This window comes from Panthera onca, chromosome B2 (assembly GCF_046562875.1).
Source record: "Panthera onca isolate mPanOnc1 chromosome B2, mPanOnc1 haplotype 2, whole genome shotgun sequence".
NCBI classification, from domain to species: Eukaryota; Metazoa; Chordata; class Mammalia; order Carnivora; family Felidae; genus Panthera; species Panthera onca.
In genome coordinates this window covers 5,282,225-5,299,499 of record NC_138343.1, presented here as the reverse complement: position 1 = coordinate 5,299,499, position 17,275 = coordinate 5,282,225, and the positions used below count along the sequence as shown (strand labels likewise).

Genomic DNA, 17,275 nt, shown 5'->3' with positions numbered 1-17,275 from the left:
TAGCTTCAGAAAACAGACAACACAAAGACATCCAAATCGGCCAGGAGGAGGTCAAACTTTCACTCTTTGCAGATGACATGATACTCTGTATGGAAAACCCAAAAGATTCCACCAAAAACCTGCTAGAACTGATCCATGAATTCAGCAAAGTTGAAGGATATAAAATCAATGCACAGAAATCGGTTGCATTCCTATACACCAATAATGAAGCAACAGAAAGAGAAATCAAGGAATTGATCCCATTTACAATTGCACCAAAAACCACAATAAAATACCTAGGAATAAATCTAACCAAACAGGTGAAAAATCTATACACTGAAAACTATAAAAAGCTTATGAAAGAAATTGAAGAAGACACAAAAAAATAGAAAAAGATTCCATGCTCCTGGATAGGAAGAATAAATATTGTTAAAATGTCAATACTACCCAAAGCAATCTACATATTCAATGCAATCCCTATCAAAATAACACCAGCATTCTTCACAGAGCTAGAACAAACAATCCTAAAACTTGTATGAAACCACAAAAGACCCCAAATAGCCAAAGACCCCAAAAAGCAAAGCTGGAGGCATCACAATCCCAGACTTCAAGCTGTATTACAAAGCTGTAATCAATAAGACAGTATGGTACTGGCACAAAAACAGACACTCAGATCAATGAAACAGAATAGAGAACCCAGAAATGGACCCACAAACGTACGGCCAACTAATCTTTGACAAAGCAGGACAGAATATCCAATGGAATAAAGACAGTCTCTTCAGCAAGTAGTGCTGGGAAAACTGGACAGCGACATGCAGAAGAATGAATCCGGACACTTTCTTACACCAGACACAAAAACAAACTCAAAATGGATGAAAGACCTAAATCTAAGACAGGAAGCCATCAAAATCCTCAAGGAGGAAGCAGGCAAAAACCTCTTTGACCTCAGCCACAGCAACTTCTTACTCAACACGTCTCCAAAGGCAAGGGAAACAAAAGCAAAAATGAACTACTGGGACCTCATCAAAATAAAAAGCTTCTGCACAGGAAAGGAAACAATCAGCAAAACTAAAAGGCAACTGACGGAATGGGAGAAGAGATCTGCAAATGAAATATCAAGTTAAAAGGGTTAGTATACAAAATCTATAAGGAACTTATCAAACTCAACACCCAAAAATCAAATAATCCAGTGAAGAAATGGGCAAAAGACATGAATAGACACTTCTCCAAAGACGACATCCAGATGGCCAACCGACACATGAAAACATGCTCCACATCACTCATCATTAGGGAAAGACAACTCAAAACCACAAAGAGATACCACCTCACACCTGTCAGAATGGCCAACATGAACAACTCAGGCAACAACAGATGTTGGCGAGGTTGTGGAGAAAGAGGATCCCTTTTGCATTGTTGGTGGGAATGCAAACTGGTGCAGCCACTCTGGAAAACAGAATGAAAGTTCCTCAAAAAATTAAAAATAGAACTACCCTATGACCCAGCAATTGCACTACTAGGTATTTATCCAAGGGATGGATACAGGTAAGCTGTTTCGAGGGGCACATGCACCCCAATGTTTATAGTAGCACTATTGACAATAGCCAAAGTATGGAAAGAGTCCAAATGTCCATTGACGGATGAAATGGATAAAGAAGATGTGGTATATTGGGGTGTCTGGGTGGCTCAGTCAGTTAAGTGTCTGACTCCAGCTCAGGTCATGATCTTGTAGTTCATGAGTTCAAGCCCCACATCAGGCTCTGTGCTGACAGCTCAGAGCCTGGAGCCTGCTTCGGATTCTGTGTCTCCCGCTCTCTGCCCCTCCCCTGCTCACTCTGACTCCTTCTCAAAAATAAACATTTAAAACAAATTTAAAAGAAGATGTGGTGTGTGTATACACACACACACACACACACACACACACACACACACAATGAAGTATTACTTGCAATCAAAAAGAATGGAATCTTGCCATTTGCAACTATGTGGATGGAACTAGAGGGTATTATGTTAAGTGAAATTAGAGAAAGACAAATATCATATGACTTCACTCATGTGGAATTTAAGATAGAAAACAGATGAACATAAGGGAAGGGAAGCAAAAATAACATAAAAACAACGAGGGGGGACAAAACATAAGAGGCTCTTAAATGCAGAGAACAAACTGAGGATTGCTGGAAGGGTGGTGGGGGGGGGGTGGGGCTTAACGGGGAAGGGGCATCAAGGAGGACACTTGTTGGGAGGAGCCCTGGGGGTTATATGGGGATTCCCATATAACTGGATTCCATTCCTGAAGTTATTATTGCACTAGATGCTAACTAACTTGGATGTAAATTTAAAAATTAATTTAAAATTGTTTTTTAAATTAAAAAGAGAGAAAATCTTTAAAACAAATAAATGCAGGTCATTCACACTCACATGACCCACATAAACTGAACTTCCTTCCAATGGTGGTCCTAACACTAGAAGCCAACATTTATAAAGTGCTTCCTACACACTGAACCATTTACATGAGCGCCCTCAGGTGGACCTCCCAACAGCCCCACAATCAAAGATAGAATTATTTCTGCCCCCATTTCACAGATGAGAAAACAAAGCTCAGGGAGGTTTAGTTACTTGCTTGGGATAACCCAGCAGTGAGTGGCAGGTCTGGAAAATTCCAAAGCCCATCCTCTACCATCGTGTGCACCCAAAACCCATGGCCACAGAAGGAGAGCCTGGAGATTTCACCGGAGGCTTATTTCACTATTAAAAATAGTATTTATATTGGATTGTTTATCTCACTGTTCCCCAGCTACTTAAAACAGGTTTCATATTTACAGTCTAATGTCAAATTTATCACGCAAGGGAATTCTGTTCCAAATCACAATATATAATTATGGTTAACGTTCTCTGAATACTAAAAGTGTTTTTATTTTTTTCATGTTTATTTATTTTTGAGAGAGAGAGACAGACAGACAGACAGACAGAATGTGAGCAGGGGAGGGACAGGGAGAGAGGGAGACACAGAGTCCCAAGCAGGCTCCAGGCTCTGAGCTGTCAGCACGGAGCCTGACGTGGGCCTTGAACCCACTAATGGTGAGATCATGACCTGAGCTGAAGTCGGATGCCTGACCAAATGAGCCAGCCCCGAATACTAGCAAATGTCTTTAAGGCCAAAAGAATAGCATCCAGCATATAATATCCCAGAGCTACACACATTTGGGCCTCTCCAGTTTATAACCCCAGTCCTATACTCCTTACCTGGAGCAGCCGCCATCTGGTACAGATCCGGCCCTAAAACCCTCTTTCCCACTGCCCTTGTCTGCATGGGGTGCTGCCTCCGCTGCTCCCTCTCCAGACCACCCCCACCCCACTTAGCTGCGCAGTGCACGGGGGCTGCATACTCAGTGGGGTGGTTGCAAGCCAGATCCGAGAGGAGCCTTGGCTCCCCCATCCGGCGGGGAGACTCTGTGAGCCCAAAGGTCTACTGCGGCTGGAAGTGGGCTGGTCTACCCTGGTCGGAGGCCCCGGTTAACACTCATCCTGGACATGCAGGGCGGGAGCTGGCGCTCCAGACGCTGTTCCACGCGGGCTGAATGTCAGACTCCAACCGAAGGCTGTGATTTACAAATGTGTCCACTCCTCGTTTCACTTCGGAGGAGGGAGTTTGGTGCAGCGGCCTCTGAAACCCTTTAACCCTGAGACGGCGGCAGGCGGAGAGGAGGCTCACTGGGCCCTGGCTGCCGGAGCCTGCGCACAACTCGGGTCCTCCCTGAAGAGGGGACGCGGCACAGGGGTGGACAGGGGGCCCTCCCACTGACCACAGTCCTGCAGGATCCACCTCTCCGTCCCCAAAACTGGAGACAGCAGCACACGTAACCACACGGGAGCGCATCTGAAGTTTGAGATGAGGGAGGGAGTTCCTTGCTCTCCCTCCTTGGTTATGAGAGAGGCTAGCACTTCATGAGAGCTTTGCATTTGATCAGTGGAAAACCTGAGCACAATAGTTGGCGGGGGGGGGGGGGGGGGGGGGGGGGGGGGGGGCAGGGCAGGAGGACCGCATACAAGTAGAGCCGGATCTCACCTGGTCCCGTTCTCTAACATGAAGCTCGTCAGACGGAAGATGTTCGTGGACCAATACGCCATGTCATCCAGTCCCCCCAGGAAATATTCTTGGAATTGTTCCACCAAAAACGGGGATCTTCTGGAGTAAGTGGGATAAAGCTACAGTAGAGAAAAAGAAAAGTTATCAATAGGTGCTTTTCCTGGTGTCTTCGTAATCCTTTAAATTGAGATTGTGAAGAATGAAGCCTTTACCTTGGAAACGGCCAGCATCTCACCATACCTGCAACATGAACAACAATTTTGCCTGTGAGTGTGGTTTGTACAGAGAAGCGAAGCAGATAATGAAGAAAAAAACTCCACTAACATGTAGCTACTATCATGCAACTGCCTTTGAATAAGCAAAATCCCGTAAATCCAAAACCCAACTCAGGAAACTAAAACGTCAGAAAGCACTCGAAGGAAGTCACACTGAGATCAGTTGTAAGCTCTCCTCTGGGCGACACCTACATTTCCAAGAACTGAAGGTAGGTACAGTCAACGATTGCACTTTTGGTGATGACTTCTCGGCCATAGAGCTTCTTGTAAATTCCCAGCAGATCTTGGACGGGCACATACCTGAGAAAGGCGTTAGAATAAGATAAGATTCTGAAATTAAAGATAAATGGCCAGCAAGAGCAGCTACTGTTCACTCCATGATTACTTTGGGCCAGGAATTATGCAAAGGGCTTTCCATGAACTATTTATTTCGTCCTACCTACAAGCCCCGGTGCTTGGAATTACTACATTCCTGCTTGACATCAGAGGAAGCTAAAGCACAGAAAAGTGAACTGATTTCCCCAAAGATGCACAGCAAACAACTGTACCTTCACCCGATATTTATGGAGGTACATTGAAAGACAGGAAACGAACTCTAACGTGTCAAAAGAATTGGTCTTGTGAATTCAGTTCAAGGAGCAATATATTTTTATTCTTTTGAGCACTGAATTGCTATTGAAAGTTCTTAGTTTTAAAACACCAAAATTGGGGGCGCCTGGGTGGCTCAGTTGGTGAAGCGTCCAACTTCGGCTCAGGTCATGAGCTTATGGTTTGTGAGTTCGAGCCCCTGATCAGGCTCTGTGCTCACAGTTCAGAGCCTGAAGCCTGCTTTGGGTTCTGTGTCTCCCTCTCTGTCTGCCCCTCCCCCATTCATTCTCTCTCCCTCTCTCTCTCTCTCTCTCTCTCTCTCTCCCTCTCCTTCTCTCTCTCAAAAATACATAAACATTACAAAATATTTTTTTAAAAACACCGAAATGGCTCCTCACCCCAACATCCTGGTTTAGACCACACAGAAGTAAGAAATGAGACAGTAAAAAGAATTCTAAGTCAGGTTTTGATTCACAATATTCCTTATTTCAGTCAAAAGAGCAGCATACATTAGATTAATGCTGAATCATCTTCCGTTTTTATTTCTGAAACCTTAGAATACACCAGACAGAAATCACAACCAAATAAAACCTGATTTTAGTATATTTATGAGAAAGACTCTATGGAGAGATCCATTTTTTTTTTTTTTTTTTTAAAGAGCACCAGAGTGGTCCTCCCAATAAAAATAGCTCCGGGCTGGACAAAATAACAAAAATATTTTTTTTTAGATGAATCACGAAGCTAGCAAGAAAGTGAAAATTTTCCAAAGGCCCAAAATAAATTGAAACTGGAAACTTGAAGAGGTAAGCAAGTGGGGAAGCCAGGCTCTGCCCCGAGCTCTTGGCGATTTTGAAGGGCTGCAGAAGGCATGGGCTAAAGCACAGAAACCAGCCAAAGCTGGTTTCCACCTCGGAGGAGACTCTGAACTAATGGCCACGCCTCTGCACGAGTATTAGCCAGAAACCAACCTAACCTGTCAAGGTCAGCCAAGAAACTGACAATGGATAAAGGGGAAAAGATATAGTTGTCCCCCTAACATTGGTAACTACCACCAGTCCCACAAATGGTCTGTCCTGCATTCGTGCTATCTCTGTAGTCAGGACAACTTCAAGGGCTGAATGTAACTCCGTATGGTCCTAGGTTAACAGTGTCTCCCGGGAGCCTGCAGAAGTCGACAAACCCTGCCTGGAGACATGCAACTCGAAGTCCAGCCGTGAGGAATTCAAGCACCATGGGACATAACCAAGAGAGCCAGCGTAACGACAGTGATAGTTGCTAAAGGAGACTGGAAGGCAATAAGCATTCATTGGCGATGAAGAGGGTCACCACGTCATGAGGAAAAGGTTCAACTCACCGGAAAGATGTAAGATTTTTAAACTTGAATGTACCTGACAACATATCTTCAAAACGTCTATATAGCAAATTGACAGAGCTTCAAGAAAATGGAAAACAATCCACCATCGCCAGGGGAAATTTTTTTTAACAAATTTCTCGGTAATTATTAGATCGACCTAATATGAAATAAAAAGGCTAGTTTATCATTTTAACAGTAAATTTAATAAGCTTAAGCTAATAAGCATACGTACATTAGACCAAAAGTTGGAGAACAATCTTTTCAAGCGCATATGGACTATTTACGAGTGTTGATCATATGTTAGGTCTCAAATCAAGACTCAACAGGAGACTCCTGGCAAAGACGGCAGAGTGGGAGGACTCTAAATGGATCTTGTCCCATGGGTACAACTAGACAACACTCACATCAGTGCAGACAACCCCAAAAATGACCCAAAGACTGGCAGAAGAGCCTCCACAACTAAATGTCGAGAAAAGGCCACATTAAAGAGGGTGGAAAGGGTAGAGACATGGTGTGGGCTAAACCTCACAGGTCTGGCTACCAGAGGGAGGGAGCCATGGTTTCAGAGAGGGGCAAGAAGCAGATTATCACACTGGGGAGCCTACTTGGTTCCTTGAAAATGGACGAACCTCTTGCCAGAGTCATGAGAGAGAGAGAGAGAGAGAGAGAGGTCGTAAATAAACACCCTCCCCCCAAAAGAGGAAAAGTAACAACTGACACCACAGAAACACAAAGAATTGTAAGAGAATATTAAAAAAAATTCTATGATGACAAATTGGACAATCTAGAAGAAATGGATAAATTCCTAGGAACATATAACCTACCAAAACTGAATCAGGAAGAAGTAGAAAATTTCAACAGACCAATTATCGTTAATGAAATTCAATCAGTAATCAAAAAACCCCCAATAAGCAAAAGTCCAGAGCCAGATGGCTTCACAGGCAAATTCTACCAAACATACAAAGAAGAGTTAGTACCTGTTCTTCTCAAACTATTACAAAAGATAGAAGATGAAAGAAAACTTCCAAATGCATTTTATGAGGCCAGCATTACTTTGATACCCAAACCAGATAAAGACACCACTAAAAACCAGAGGTACAGGCCAGTATCTGATGGACACAGATGCAAAAACCCTCAACAAAATACTAGCAAACCAAATCCAACAATACATTAAAAAAACAAAACAAAAACATTCACCATGATCAAATAAGATTTATTCCTGGGTTCAAAGAGTGGTTCTGTATTCACAAAATTAATGCGACATATCATATCAATAAAAGAATAAAAGCCTTATGATAATTTCAATAGATGCAGAAAAAGCATTTGACAAAGTACAACATCCATTCATGATAAAAACCCTCCACAAGATAGGTTTAAAGGGAACATACCTCAACATAAGAAAAGCCATATATGAAAAGCCCACAGTGAACATCATAATCAGTGGTGAGAAACTGAGAGTCTTTCCTCTAAAGTCAGGAACAAGATGCCGATGTCTGCTCTCACCACCGTTATTTAACATAGTATTGGAAGTTCTAGCCACAGCAATTGGACAACATAAATAAAAGGCATCCAAATTGGTAAGGAAAAAGTAAAACTATCACTATTTGCAAATGCCAGGATACTATCTATAGAAAACCCTACAGACACCACCAAAAAAATACTAGAGATGATAAATGAATTCAGTAGGATCATAGGATACAAAAGTCAATGTACAAAATTCTGTTGTATTTCTATATACTAATAACGAAGTAGCAGAAAGAGTAACTAAGGAAACAATCCATTTTCAACTGCACCAAAACCAATAAAATCTCTAGGAACAGAAGAGGTGAAAGACCTATACTCTGAAAACTATAAAATACTGATGAAAGAAATTGATGACGACACACCAAAAAATGGAAAGACATTCCATGTTCATGGATTGGAAAAACAAATATTGTTAAAATGTCAATACTACCCAAAGCAATCTACTATTCAATGCAATCCCTATCAAAATACCAAGAGCATTTTTCAGAGCTAGAACAGTCCTAAAATTTGTACAGAACCACAAAAGACCCCGAGTAGCCAAAGCAATCTTCAAAAAGAAAAGCAAAGCTGGAGGCATCACAATTCCAGACTTCAAGTTATATTTCAAAGCTTCATTAATCAAAATAGTGGGATACTGGCACAAAAATAGACATAAATCAATGGAACAGAGTAGAAAACCCAGAAGTGAACCCACAACTATATGATCAATTAATCTTTGACAAAGCAGGAAAGAACATCCAATGGGAAAAAGACAGTCTCTTCAACAAATGGTGCTGGGAGAACTGGACAGCAACATGCAGAAGAATGAAACTCGGCCACTTTTTTACACCATACACAAAAATAAACTCAAAATGGATTAAAGACCTAAATGTGAGATCTGAAACCATAAAAACCCTAGAAGGGATCACAGGCAGTAATTTCTTTGACATCAGCCATAGCAACATTTTTCTGATATGTTTCCTGAGGCAAGGGACACAAAAGCAAAAATAAACTATTGGGACTTCATAAAATAAAAAGCTTCTGCACAGCAAAGGAAATAATCAGCAAAGCTAAAAACATCCTACTGAATGAGAGAAGATATTTTCAAATGACATACCTGATAAAGGGCTAATATCCAAAATATATAAAGAACTGATATAAGTCAACACCAAAAGAACAACTAAACCAATTTAAAAATGGGCAGAGAACATGGACATTTCTCCAGAGAAAACATCCAGAGGGCCAACAGACACATGGGAGATGCCCTCAACATCACTCATCATCAGGGAAATACAAATCAAAACTATAATGAGATACCACCTCACACCTGTCAGAATGGCTAAAGTCAACAACACAAGAGACAACAGGTGTTGGCGAGGATGTGGAGGAAAAGGAACCTCGTACGCTGTTGGTGGACGCGCAAACTGGTATGGCCACTGTGGAAAACAGTGTGGAGGTTCCTCAAAAAGTTAAAAATAGGGGCGCCTGGGTGGCGCAGTCGGTTAAGCGTCCGACTTCAGCCAGGTCACGATCTCGCGGTCCGTGAGTTCGAGCCCCGCGTCGGGCTCTGGGCTGATGGCTCGGAGCCTGGAGCCTGTTTCCGATTCTGTGTCTCCCTCTCTCTCTGCCCCTCCCCCGTTCATGCTCTGTCTCTCTCTGTCCCAAAAATAAATTAAAAACGTTGAAAAAAAAAAAAAAAAAAAAAAAGTTAAAAATAGAACTTCCCTACAATTCAGCAATTGCACCACAGGGTGTTTACCCACAGGATACAAAAATACTAATTCAAAGGGATACGTGCACCCCAATGTTTTCAGCAGTATTATCTACAAGAGCCGAATTAAGGAAGCAGCACAAATGCCCATCAACTGACGAACAGATAAAGAAGGTGTGGTCTATATATACATGATGGAATATTAATTGGCCATAAAAAAAGAATGGAATCTTGTCATTTGCAACAACGTGGAGTGAACTAGAGAGTATAATGCTAAGTGAAATAAGTTAGAGAAAGACAAATACCATGTGATCCCATTCAGATGTGGAGTTTAGGAAAGAAAACAAATGAACAAAGGAAAAAAAGAGAGAGAGAAAAGAAGAAACTGACCCTTAGGTATAGAGAAGAAACTGATGATTACCAGAAGGGAGATGGGTGGGGGGAGGAGTGCAACAGATAAAGGGGATTAAGAGTACATTTACCATGGTGAGCACCAAGTCATGGACAGATTTGCTGAATCACTATACCGTACGCTAATATAACACTAGGTTAACGATACTGGCATTAAATTTAAAAACTTAAAAAGACTCTACAAATTTTAGGAGAACCTGAAGGAAATAAATATATGAGTAAAAAGTAAGGAAAGAGAAAGGGAACATGTAACAGAGAGGATCAATAAAGCCAAAAGTTCATTCTTTAAAAATAATAAACCTGAAAAATATTATTTGAGAGTCATTGGAGAAGATGTAAGAAAAAACAGGATAAAGAACATTTATGGATGATAAGGGAACACAAGTACAAATAAAGAAAAAAATAAATTATGAACAACCTTATGCTACAGTGTTTAAACAGAGGAAATGGAAAAGTCCTAGAAAAATAAAACTCCTTAAGAAGAAGTTAAAAAACTCTATAGCCCTATAACCATTACAGAAGTTTTTAAGAAGTCTCTACAAAGAACACCCGGCCTGGAGGGCTTTACAAAGTCTACTAAACATTCAGGAAAACGAAGTTTTGATCTTACAGAGACTTCCAGAGAACGGAAAAGGAAGGAACACTCTCCACCAGATGTCATGAAGCCAGCCCAACCTTGATACCAAAACCAAACAAGGACAGAAGAAAGGAAAATCACAGTACAAGCTCACCCATATACAAAAACGCAAAAGCCCAGGCAGCAACAGATGTAACAAATATTAAACAGAAAATAAGCTATGCCAAAGTTGGTTTGTCCCAGGAATTAAACTTGATTAAATATTGGCAAATGTAAGATTAATAGAATCACAATTAATTAATCAAGATTAATTAAAGAAGAGAGAACTATTTCAACAGATGCAGAGTTCAATCCATAAGAAGTTAATTCATAACAAAAACTACTAGCAAACTGAAATAGAAGGGAATTACCTTGAGTTGATAAAGGATAGTCACAAAACCCCACAGCAAATATTATACGTGATGAATTTGGAAAGCATTTTCTTCAAGATCACAAACAAGGTGAGCATGTTCAGTATCACCACTTTTTTAATGTTTATTTATTTTTGAGAAAGAGAGAAACAGAGCATGAGCAGGGGAGGGGCAGAGAGAGAGGAAGACACAGAATCTGAAGCAGGCTCCAGGCTCTGAGCTGTCAGCACGGAGCCTGACGCGGGGCTTGAACCCATGAACTGTGAGATCATGACCCGAGCTGAAGTCAAACGCCTAACCAACTGAGCCACCCAGGTGCCCCACAGTATCACCACTTCTACGGAACTGAAAACATTAGCCAGTGTGATGCACCAGAAAAAGGAAATTTCTGGAGGAAACAGGAAAAGCAAAATGGTGACAATCTGTAGCTGAGGCATTGTGAGTCTGCCGTAAATTTGAAAGCATCTCCAGATACATTTAAATTAGTTGCTGGATACAAAAGTCAAAATTAGAAAGTCACTTGCATTTCTACACAGCAACAAGCAATTAGAAGATAAAACCGGTACCAAAAGTTACCACTTATGGTAGCAAATAAAAAGCCTCTGCAACCAAATCAAATAAAATATGTAAGACCTTGATGACAAAACTTGTGAAACTTTAAAGTCATTAAAGAAGAGTTAAATAAACTATATAACAGATTTATGGATAAGAAGACTCAATATTGCAAAGCTGTAAATTCTCTTCCGATGGAGCTCTAGATTCAATAAAATTCTAATAAAAATTCCAACAAGATTTTTCTCAGAACATGGCAACTTGCTCCTATCACTTGACTTGAAAGAACCAAGGCAAAAGAATATGCAAGGTATGTCTGAAGAAAAAGGACAGGCTGAGAGACCAGCCCTACCACATGTCAAGATGTGTTATAAAGTCACTGTAATTTTTCAAAATCAGTATTGCTCGCGGACAATTAGATCAATAGAACAAAACAGAAAGCCCAGAAATGGACCCAAATACATCTGGAATTTAATTTATGTCAGAGAGGGCATTACAGACCAGTGAGGAAAGGGGAGGCTATGGATAAGTGCCCTGATCTGGAGACGATCAGTTCTGTCTCCAGAAAGAAAGAAAATCAGATCTTATCTCAGAATATACAAAAGATTAACTCCAGGTAGATGAAAGGCAAAGTTTAAAAAATAAAATTATAAAAGCTCTTGAAGGCTAAGTAGGAGAATAATCTCACGCCCTCAAGTAGGGAAGGATTTCTTAAATAAGACATCACAAGTACAAATTACAAAGGAAAAGACCGATATATTCAATTACTATAGGTTAAAATTAAGTTCTGCTTATTGAAACACATCATAAGTAAAAAGACATGCCGCACACCGTAAAAAGATATTTGTAACAAATAATGATAAACGGACCAAACATTAGGAGCCCTAATATGCAAAGAACACTCAGAAACAAGCAAAAAGGATAAGCAAACCAACAGAAAAATAGGCCAAACACCAAATCGGATTTTCACTTACTATCAAACACGAACAATCCAATATGAAAGAATGTTCAACCTCATTATTAGTCATCTGGGAAATGCAAATTAAAACTTTAATGAGGTACCATTACACACCGAACAGGTTATTTTCAAGTTGGACAGTACCCAGCATTGGAGAAAATGTAAACGTCAAAAGAAAAAAAATACATATAACTACCATATAAAACTGCGGAGAGCAGAAATTGGGAAGACCTTTCTGAAAGTCTGGGCTTGCTTAGTGGAGTTAAACATGCACATGCCCTACGACCCACCAATTCCATGTCTAGTGGTGATTATGAGAGAGGTTCCTCTCTGGTGTACGTACAGAAACGTTCATGGCAACGCGATGTGTGAAGCAAAAACACTCCCTATGGCTTACATATCCATCCACGTGAGAACAGAGTAATTCACCTGCTCTGCCCATGAAATGGATACCATGTAGTGGTGAAAAATGAACAAACTACCGCCAAACACATCCATGTGACTGTATCTCAGAAACAGAAACAAACAAAATTTGAGGAATACATGCTATACGATTCTATTTATCTAAAGTTTAAAACCGTGTACTACTGGGGCGCCTGGGTGGCTCAGTCGGCTAAGCGTCCGACTTCGCCTCAGGTCATGATCTCTCAGCTTGTGGGTTGGAGTTCTGCGTCGGGCTCTGTGCTGACAGCTCGGAGCCCAGATCCTGCTTCGGATTCTGTGTCTCCCTCTCTCTCTCTCTCTCTCTCTGCCTCTTCCCCATTGATGCTCTGTCTCTGTCTCTCAAATATAAATAAACATTTTTTTAAAAACTTAAAAAATGTACTATTTTGTATATGGACACATCCCTGTGTTTTAGACTATGGAGAAAAGCAACAAAATGATTAACAGGAAACCCACAGTAGTGGTTACCCCAGTGGGAGAGAAGTTGAGGAGGGAGGGCAAGGAACTTGTAAGATTCCAGTAAGGCTCCATTTCTTAAGCTGAGTGGTAGACGCACAGGTGTACATCATCTTTTTTTTTATATATATATATAAATTATGCATTTTTAGGGGCACCCGGGGTGGCTCAGTAGGCTGAGCATCCGACTTCAGCTCAGGTCATGATCTCACGGTTCGTGAGTTCGAGCCCTACATCAGGCTCTGTGCCGACAGCTCAGAGCCTGGAGGCTGCTTCGGATTCTGTGTCTCCCTCTCTCTGCCCCTTCCCTGCTCATGCTCTGTCTCACTCTGTCTCTCAATAATAATTTTAAAAATTTTTAAAAATATGCATTTTTACATGGTATAATTCACAAGTTTAAAGAATCTACTTAGAACGTTCTAATCTGCAGTTTTACCTTTTAGAATTTACAGGTTTACAATTTTACATTTATATTTTCTAGAGGGATAAGAAGGGTCAATGCCATTTAGGGAACACATATGTGAGTGTACTTGCTCTTACCAGTGCCGTGCGAGGTAATTAAAGTTAAACTCAAACTGGCTCAACACATCTCCTCCTAGGGTACAAGAAAAATATGTACATTTGGTCAGTCAGAGACAAGATGTAGCATGCTTCCTTAACACAAATTTGGATAACCCAGGTTATTTATCACATCGTCACACGTTTCTGTTTGTTGTTTCAGATACAGGCATATCTTTAAGAAAAAGGCGATCTTTTATATCTTAGGCAGTGAAACATATGAATTAAGAAAAAATACCCATGTTAAGAGTTTTTCACTTGAAGGAAAGACAAGCCATGAAAGTTCTTTAAAAACCCCATTCACCATCTACTTTGTATATTGGGAGGTAATTTACTATGGGAAAAAATGGAAGATGCCACTTTAAAGCTGAAATATTAGGTGATATTAGGTAAGGAGTTTCAACCTGATATAAAGTAAAGCTTTTCTAAATTATGACACAAGTCAATGATGAAATGTGATTTTTTTAAATAAAAAAATACACATACGCAACTTTTCGGAAATACATTTCTATGTTAAAGTATACCCATACTATGAATTATTAAGATAGCTAGTTAGTATATGTACTGGTAAGATAGGATAAAAAAATACATATTTTACTTTAAATATTTGGGTTTTTTTTTAGTATAAGTTGAATTTTACACACACACACACACACACACACACACACACACACACACACAAATGAGAAAGAGATAATGCACCAAGCCTACATGAACTATGCACATCTTTGCCCAAGGATGCTCCCAGAAGCATTACTTACTATCTAGACCCCTGCCTGTTTATTAGTCGTTTCACAAAGTGACTTAATACCTATTTCATAGAGTATGAAAATTACATTTTTACTCAAGGGAACCACATGGCCAGTTCTAATTCATCATGAAATGGTCTCAGTTAAGGAGAAAGAAGCAAGTTACTAAAATAGGGGAAAAAATACAGAGTTAAGATAGTGACTCCGTAGCAAGTGAGATATAACCACTGCAAAAGAAAATTTGGCAAGTGTAAATAGTACCGAAGTCACCAGCCGAATGTGCCTCCGAATAAGAGCCATGAAAATCAACCTGAAAAAGAAAGAGAAACACCCGATGTGTGTGTACGTATACATCACAAACTGTAGCCCAAACCCCTACCCCACAGCCAAACCAGTAGTGGGAAGGTGACTGTCTGTCTAACCAAATGAAATGCTAAGGGTACATATGGATGGACTCAATTTTCAAAACCATGTTTCATTTTCTTATTTTATTTTACATTAATAAATAGCTATTATATTAAAATGCTTATTTTATTTGTTCAAAACTATATTGGCCGCTGAGTTGTATACCTGTTGTCTGGTAGTAAATAAAGCTATTGCAAATGTTTGCGCCTCAGAGGATAGATACACAATCTTGACTGAGTCCAAACATAAGCTTCTCACAGAATGGTACTAATGTCAACTGGTGACCAGAAGGGACTTCCAGAAATAAGTCACCAGGTAAGATCGTCATTTTCAGTTTGGGGAATGGCGTTTTCATACAGAACATTCAAAAAGATGGGCAAAATGGATGAAGGGGGGGAAGGAGGTACAGGCTTCCAGTTAAACGGATAAATCATGGAAATAAAAGGTACAGCATTGGGACACAGTGATGGTAGTATAGTGGCGTTGTGTGGTGACAGATGGCAGTGACACTTGTGAGCTCGGCATAATGAACCGAGACGTCCAATTGCTATGTTGTACACCTGAAATTAATGTAACAGCCTATCGACTACACAAAAAAATTTAATTTAAAAAGGCCAAGAAAATTTAATAAAAGAAAAAACAAACACGCGGAACCATTACTTTCAAATAGAACTAAGTGGCAGGTCTTCACATCCTTATTAATACACAACATGAATAAAACATGAAATTTCCCCAATATTGTTTGTGACTAAACAGAACATCACATTTATCGCCGTTTTCAGTGCACATTAGTGAATGGCTAATGCCTGTGTGATGAACGTATAGGCAGCAGGAAGATTAAGAGGCATAAATCGTAATGGATGGAAATCTAACAAATCCTGCTTTGGGCAAGAAATCTTGCTTCCAAACAATAGCCAAATTATGGAAAGAGCCCAAATGTTCCTCAACTGATGAACGGATAAAGAAGATGTGGTTTATATACACAATGGAATACTACTCGGCAAAGAGGAAGAATGAAATCCTGCCATTTGCAAGAACGTGGATGGAACTGGAGGGCGTTAGGAGTGAAATGAGTCAGAGAAAGACAGGTATCACATGATTTCACTCATACGTGGATTTTGAGAAACTTAACAGATGATCACAGGGGAATGGAAGGAAAAATGAGATAAAAACAGAGGGAGGCAAACCATAAGAGACTCTTAAATACAGAGAACAAACTGAGGGGGTGGGGTGCAGGGGAAAGGGGAAAATGGGTGATGGGCATTGAGGAGGGCACTTGTTGGGATGAGCACTGGGTGTCGTATGTAAGAGATGAACCACTGGGTTTTACTCCTGAAGCCAAGACTACACTGTATGTTAACCCACTTGAGAATAAATAATAAATAATAAATTGTTCTTAAAATAAATGACATGACCTCTGAATAATCTCAAGTTCTCCTCTCCTCTAAAAGGGTGAGTTTTTAATCCTGGGTGGGAAACACTCCCATAGCATCATTAACCCAAAGACAGGTACTCACGGCTGCCATTGTCCTGAGGAACCCTTGCTGGATCCCCAAGCTGTGCCAGCTGACATCGGCCACCATGTGAGAGGTGATTCCCAACAAGAACGCCACCAATTTCTCTGTGTCCTGCCAAAGAAGCGAATTAGAGTCCTAGGTGCTTGGGTTTGTCTATACAAATCCTATTAACAGTTTTAATAAGTATGATTTCCATTACTGAGACTTAAACACTAAAATTAGAGGCAGGTACATTGTAGTTTCCAGTTACAAAAACCACAAAGGACTCTTCAAAATATTTTACGGATTTCAGATTAATTACCCTTGGAGCAAAACAGTGAAGTGACATAGCCCAAACATTTTTAAGTGGTTTATTCAGATATTAACTAGCCACATGCTATGTTTGGCATTGAAGGTATGCAGGGGTGGGGGTGGGTGTGGGGGGCAGCCCTCCCAGAGCCTGGCGTGGGGACGGGGGACAAATGGAGTAGATGCAGACATAAGCAAGGGACTCGGCGGGTCTAGAAGAGAATTTCTTCTTGGCTTGAGGGCCGTGCCTACCTTATCCCAAGGAAGAGGATAGTTCTCTCGGATGTAATGAACGCTCACATTCAGAAATGGGGTCCAGTGAGTGCTCTCAGACACATCATGGAATTGCCCTGATGAGACAAAGGTGTCAGGAGTCTTTCTTTAAAAGCTGGAGATTCCCAAATCTGCCACTACTGCTGCCCACTACGACCCTCCTCCTCCTCCCCTCCGAGTCTC

At 40.7% G+C, this 17,275-nt stretch overlaps 1 protein-coding gene across 1 annotated transcript in view; it reads right to left on the bottom strand.

Moving 5' to 3' along the window:
- Positions 1–17,275, bottom strand: part of GPLD1 (glycosylphosphatidylinositol specific phospholipase D1) — a 64,549-nt gene that overhangs the window by 28,753 nt on the left and 18,521 nt on the right. Inside the window, exons 5-11 of the mRNA XM_078446585.2 lie at positions 17,072–17,169; positions 16,532–16,642; positions 14,871–14,919; positions 13,843–13,897; positions 4,531–4,638; positions 4,276–4,303; positions 4,043–4,182 (exon numbers count right to left, since the gene is read on the bottom strand). Coding sequence (XP_078302711.1) covers positions 4,043–4,182; positions 4,276–4,303; positions 4,531–4,638; positions 13,843–13,897; positions 14,871–14,919; positions 16,532–16,642; positions 17,072–17,169 — 589 coding nt within the window. The remainder of the gene's footprint in view (positions 1–4,042; positions 4,183–4,275; positions 4,304–4,530; positions 4,639–13,842; positions 13,898–14,870; positions 14,920–16,531; positions 16,643–17,071; positions 17,170–17,275) is intronic.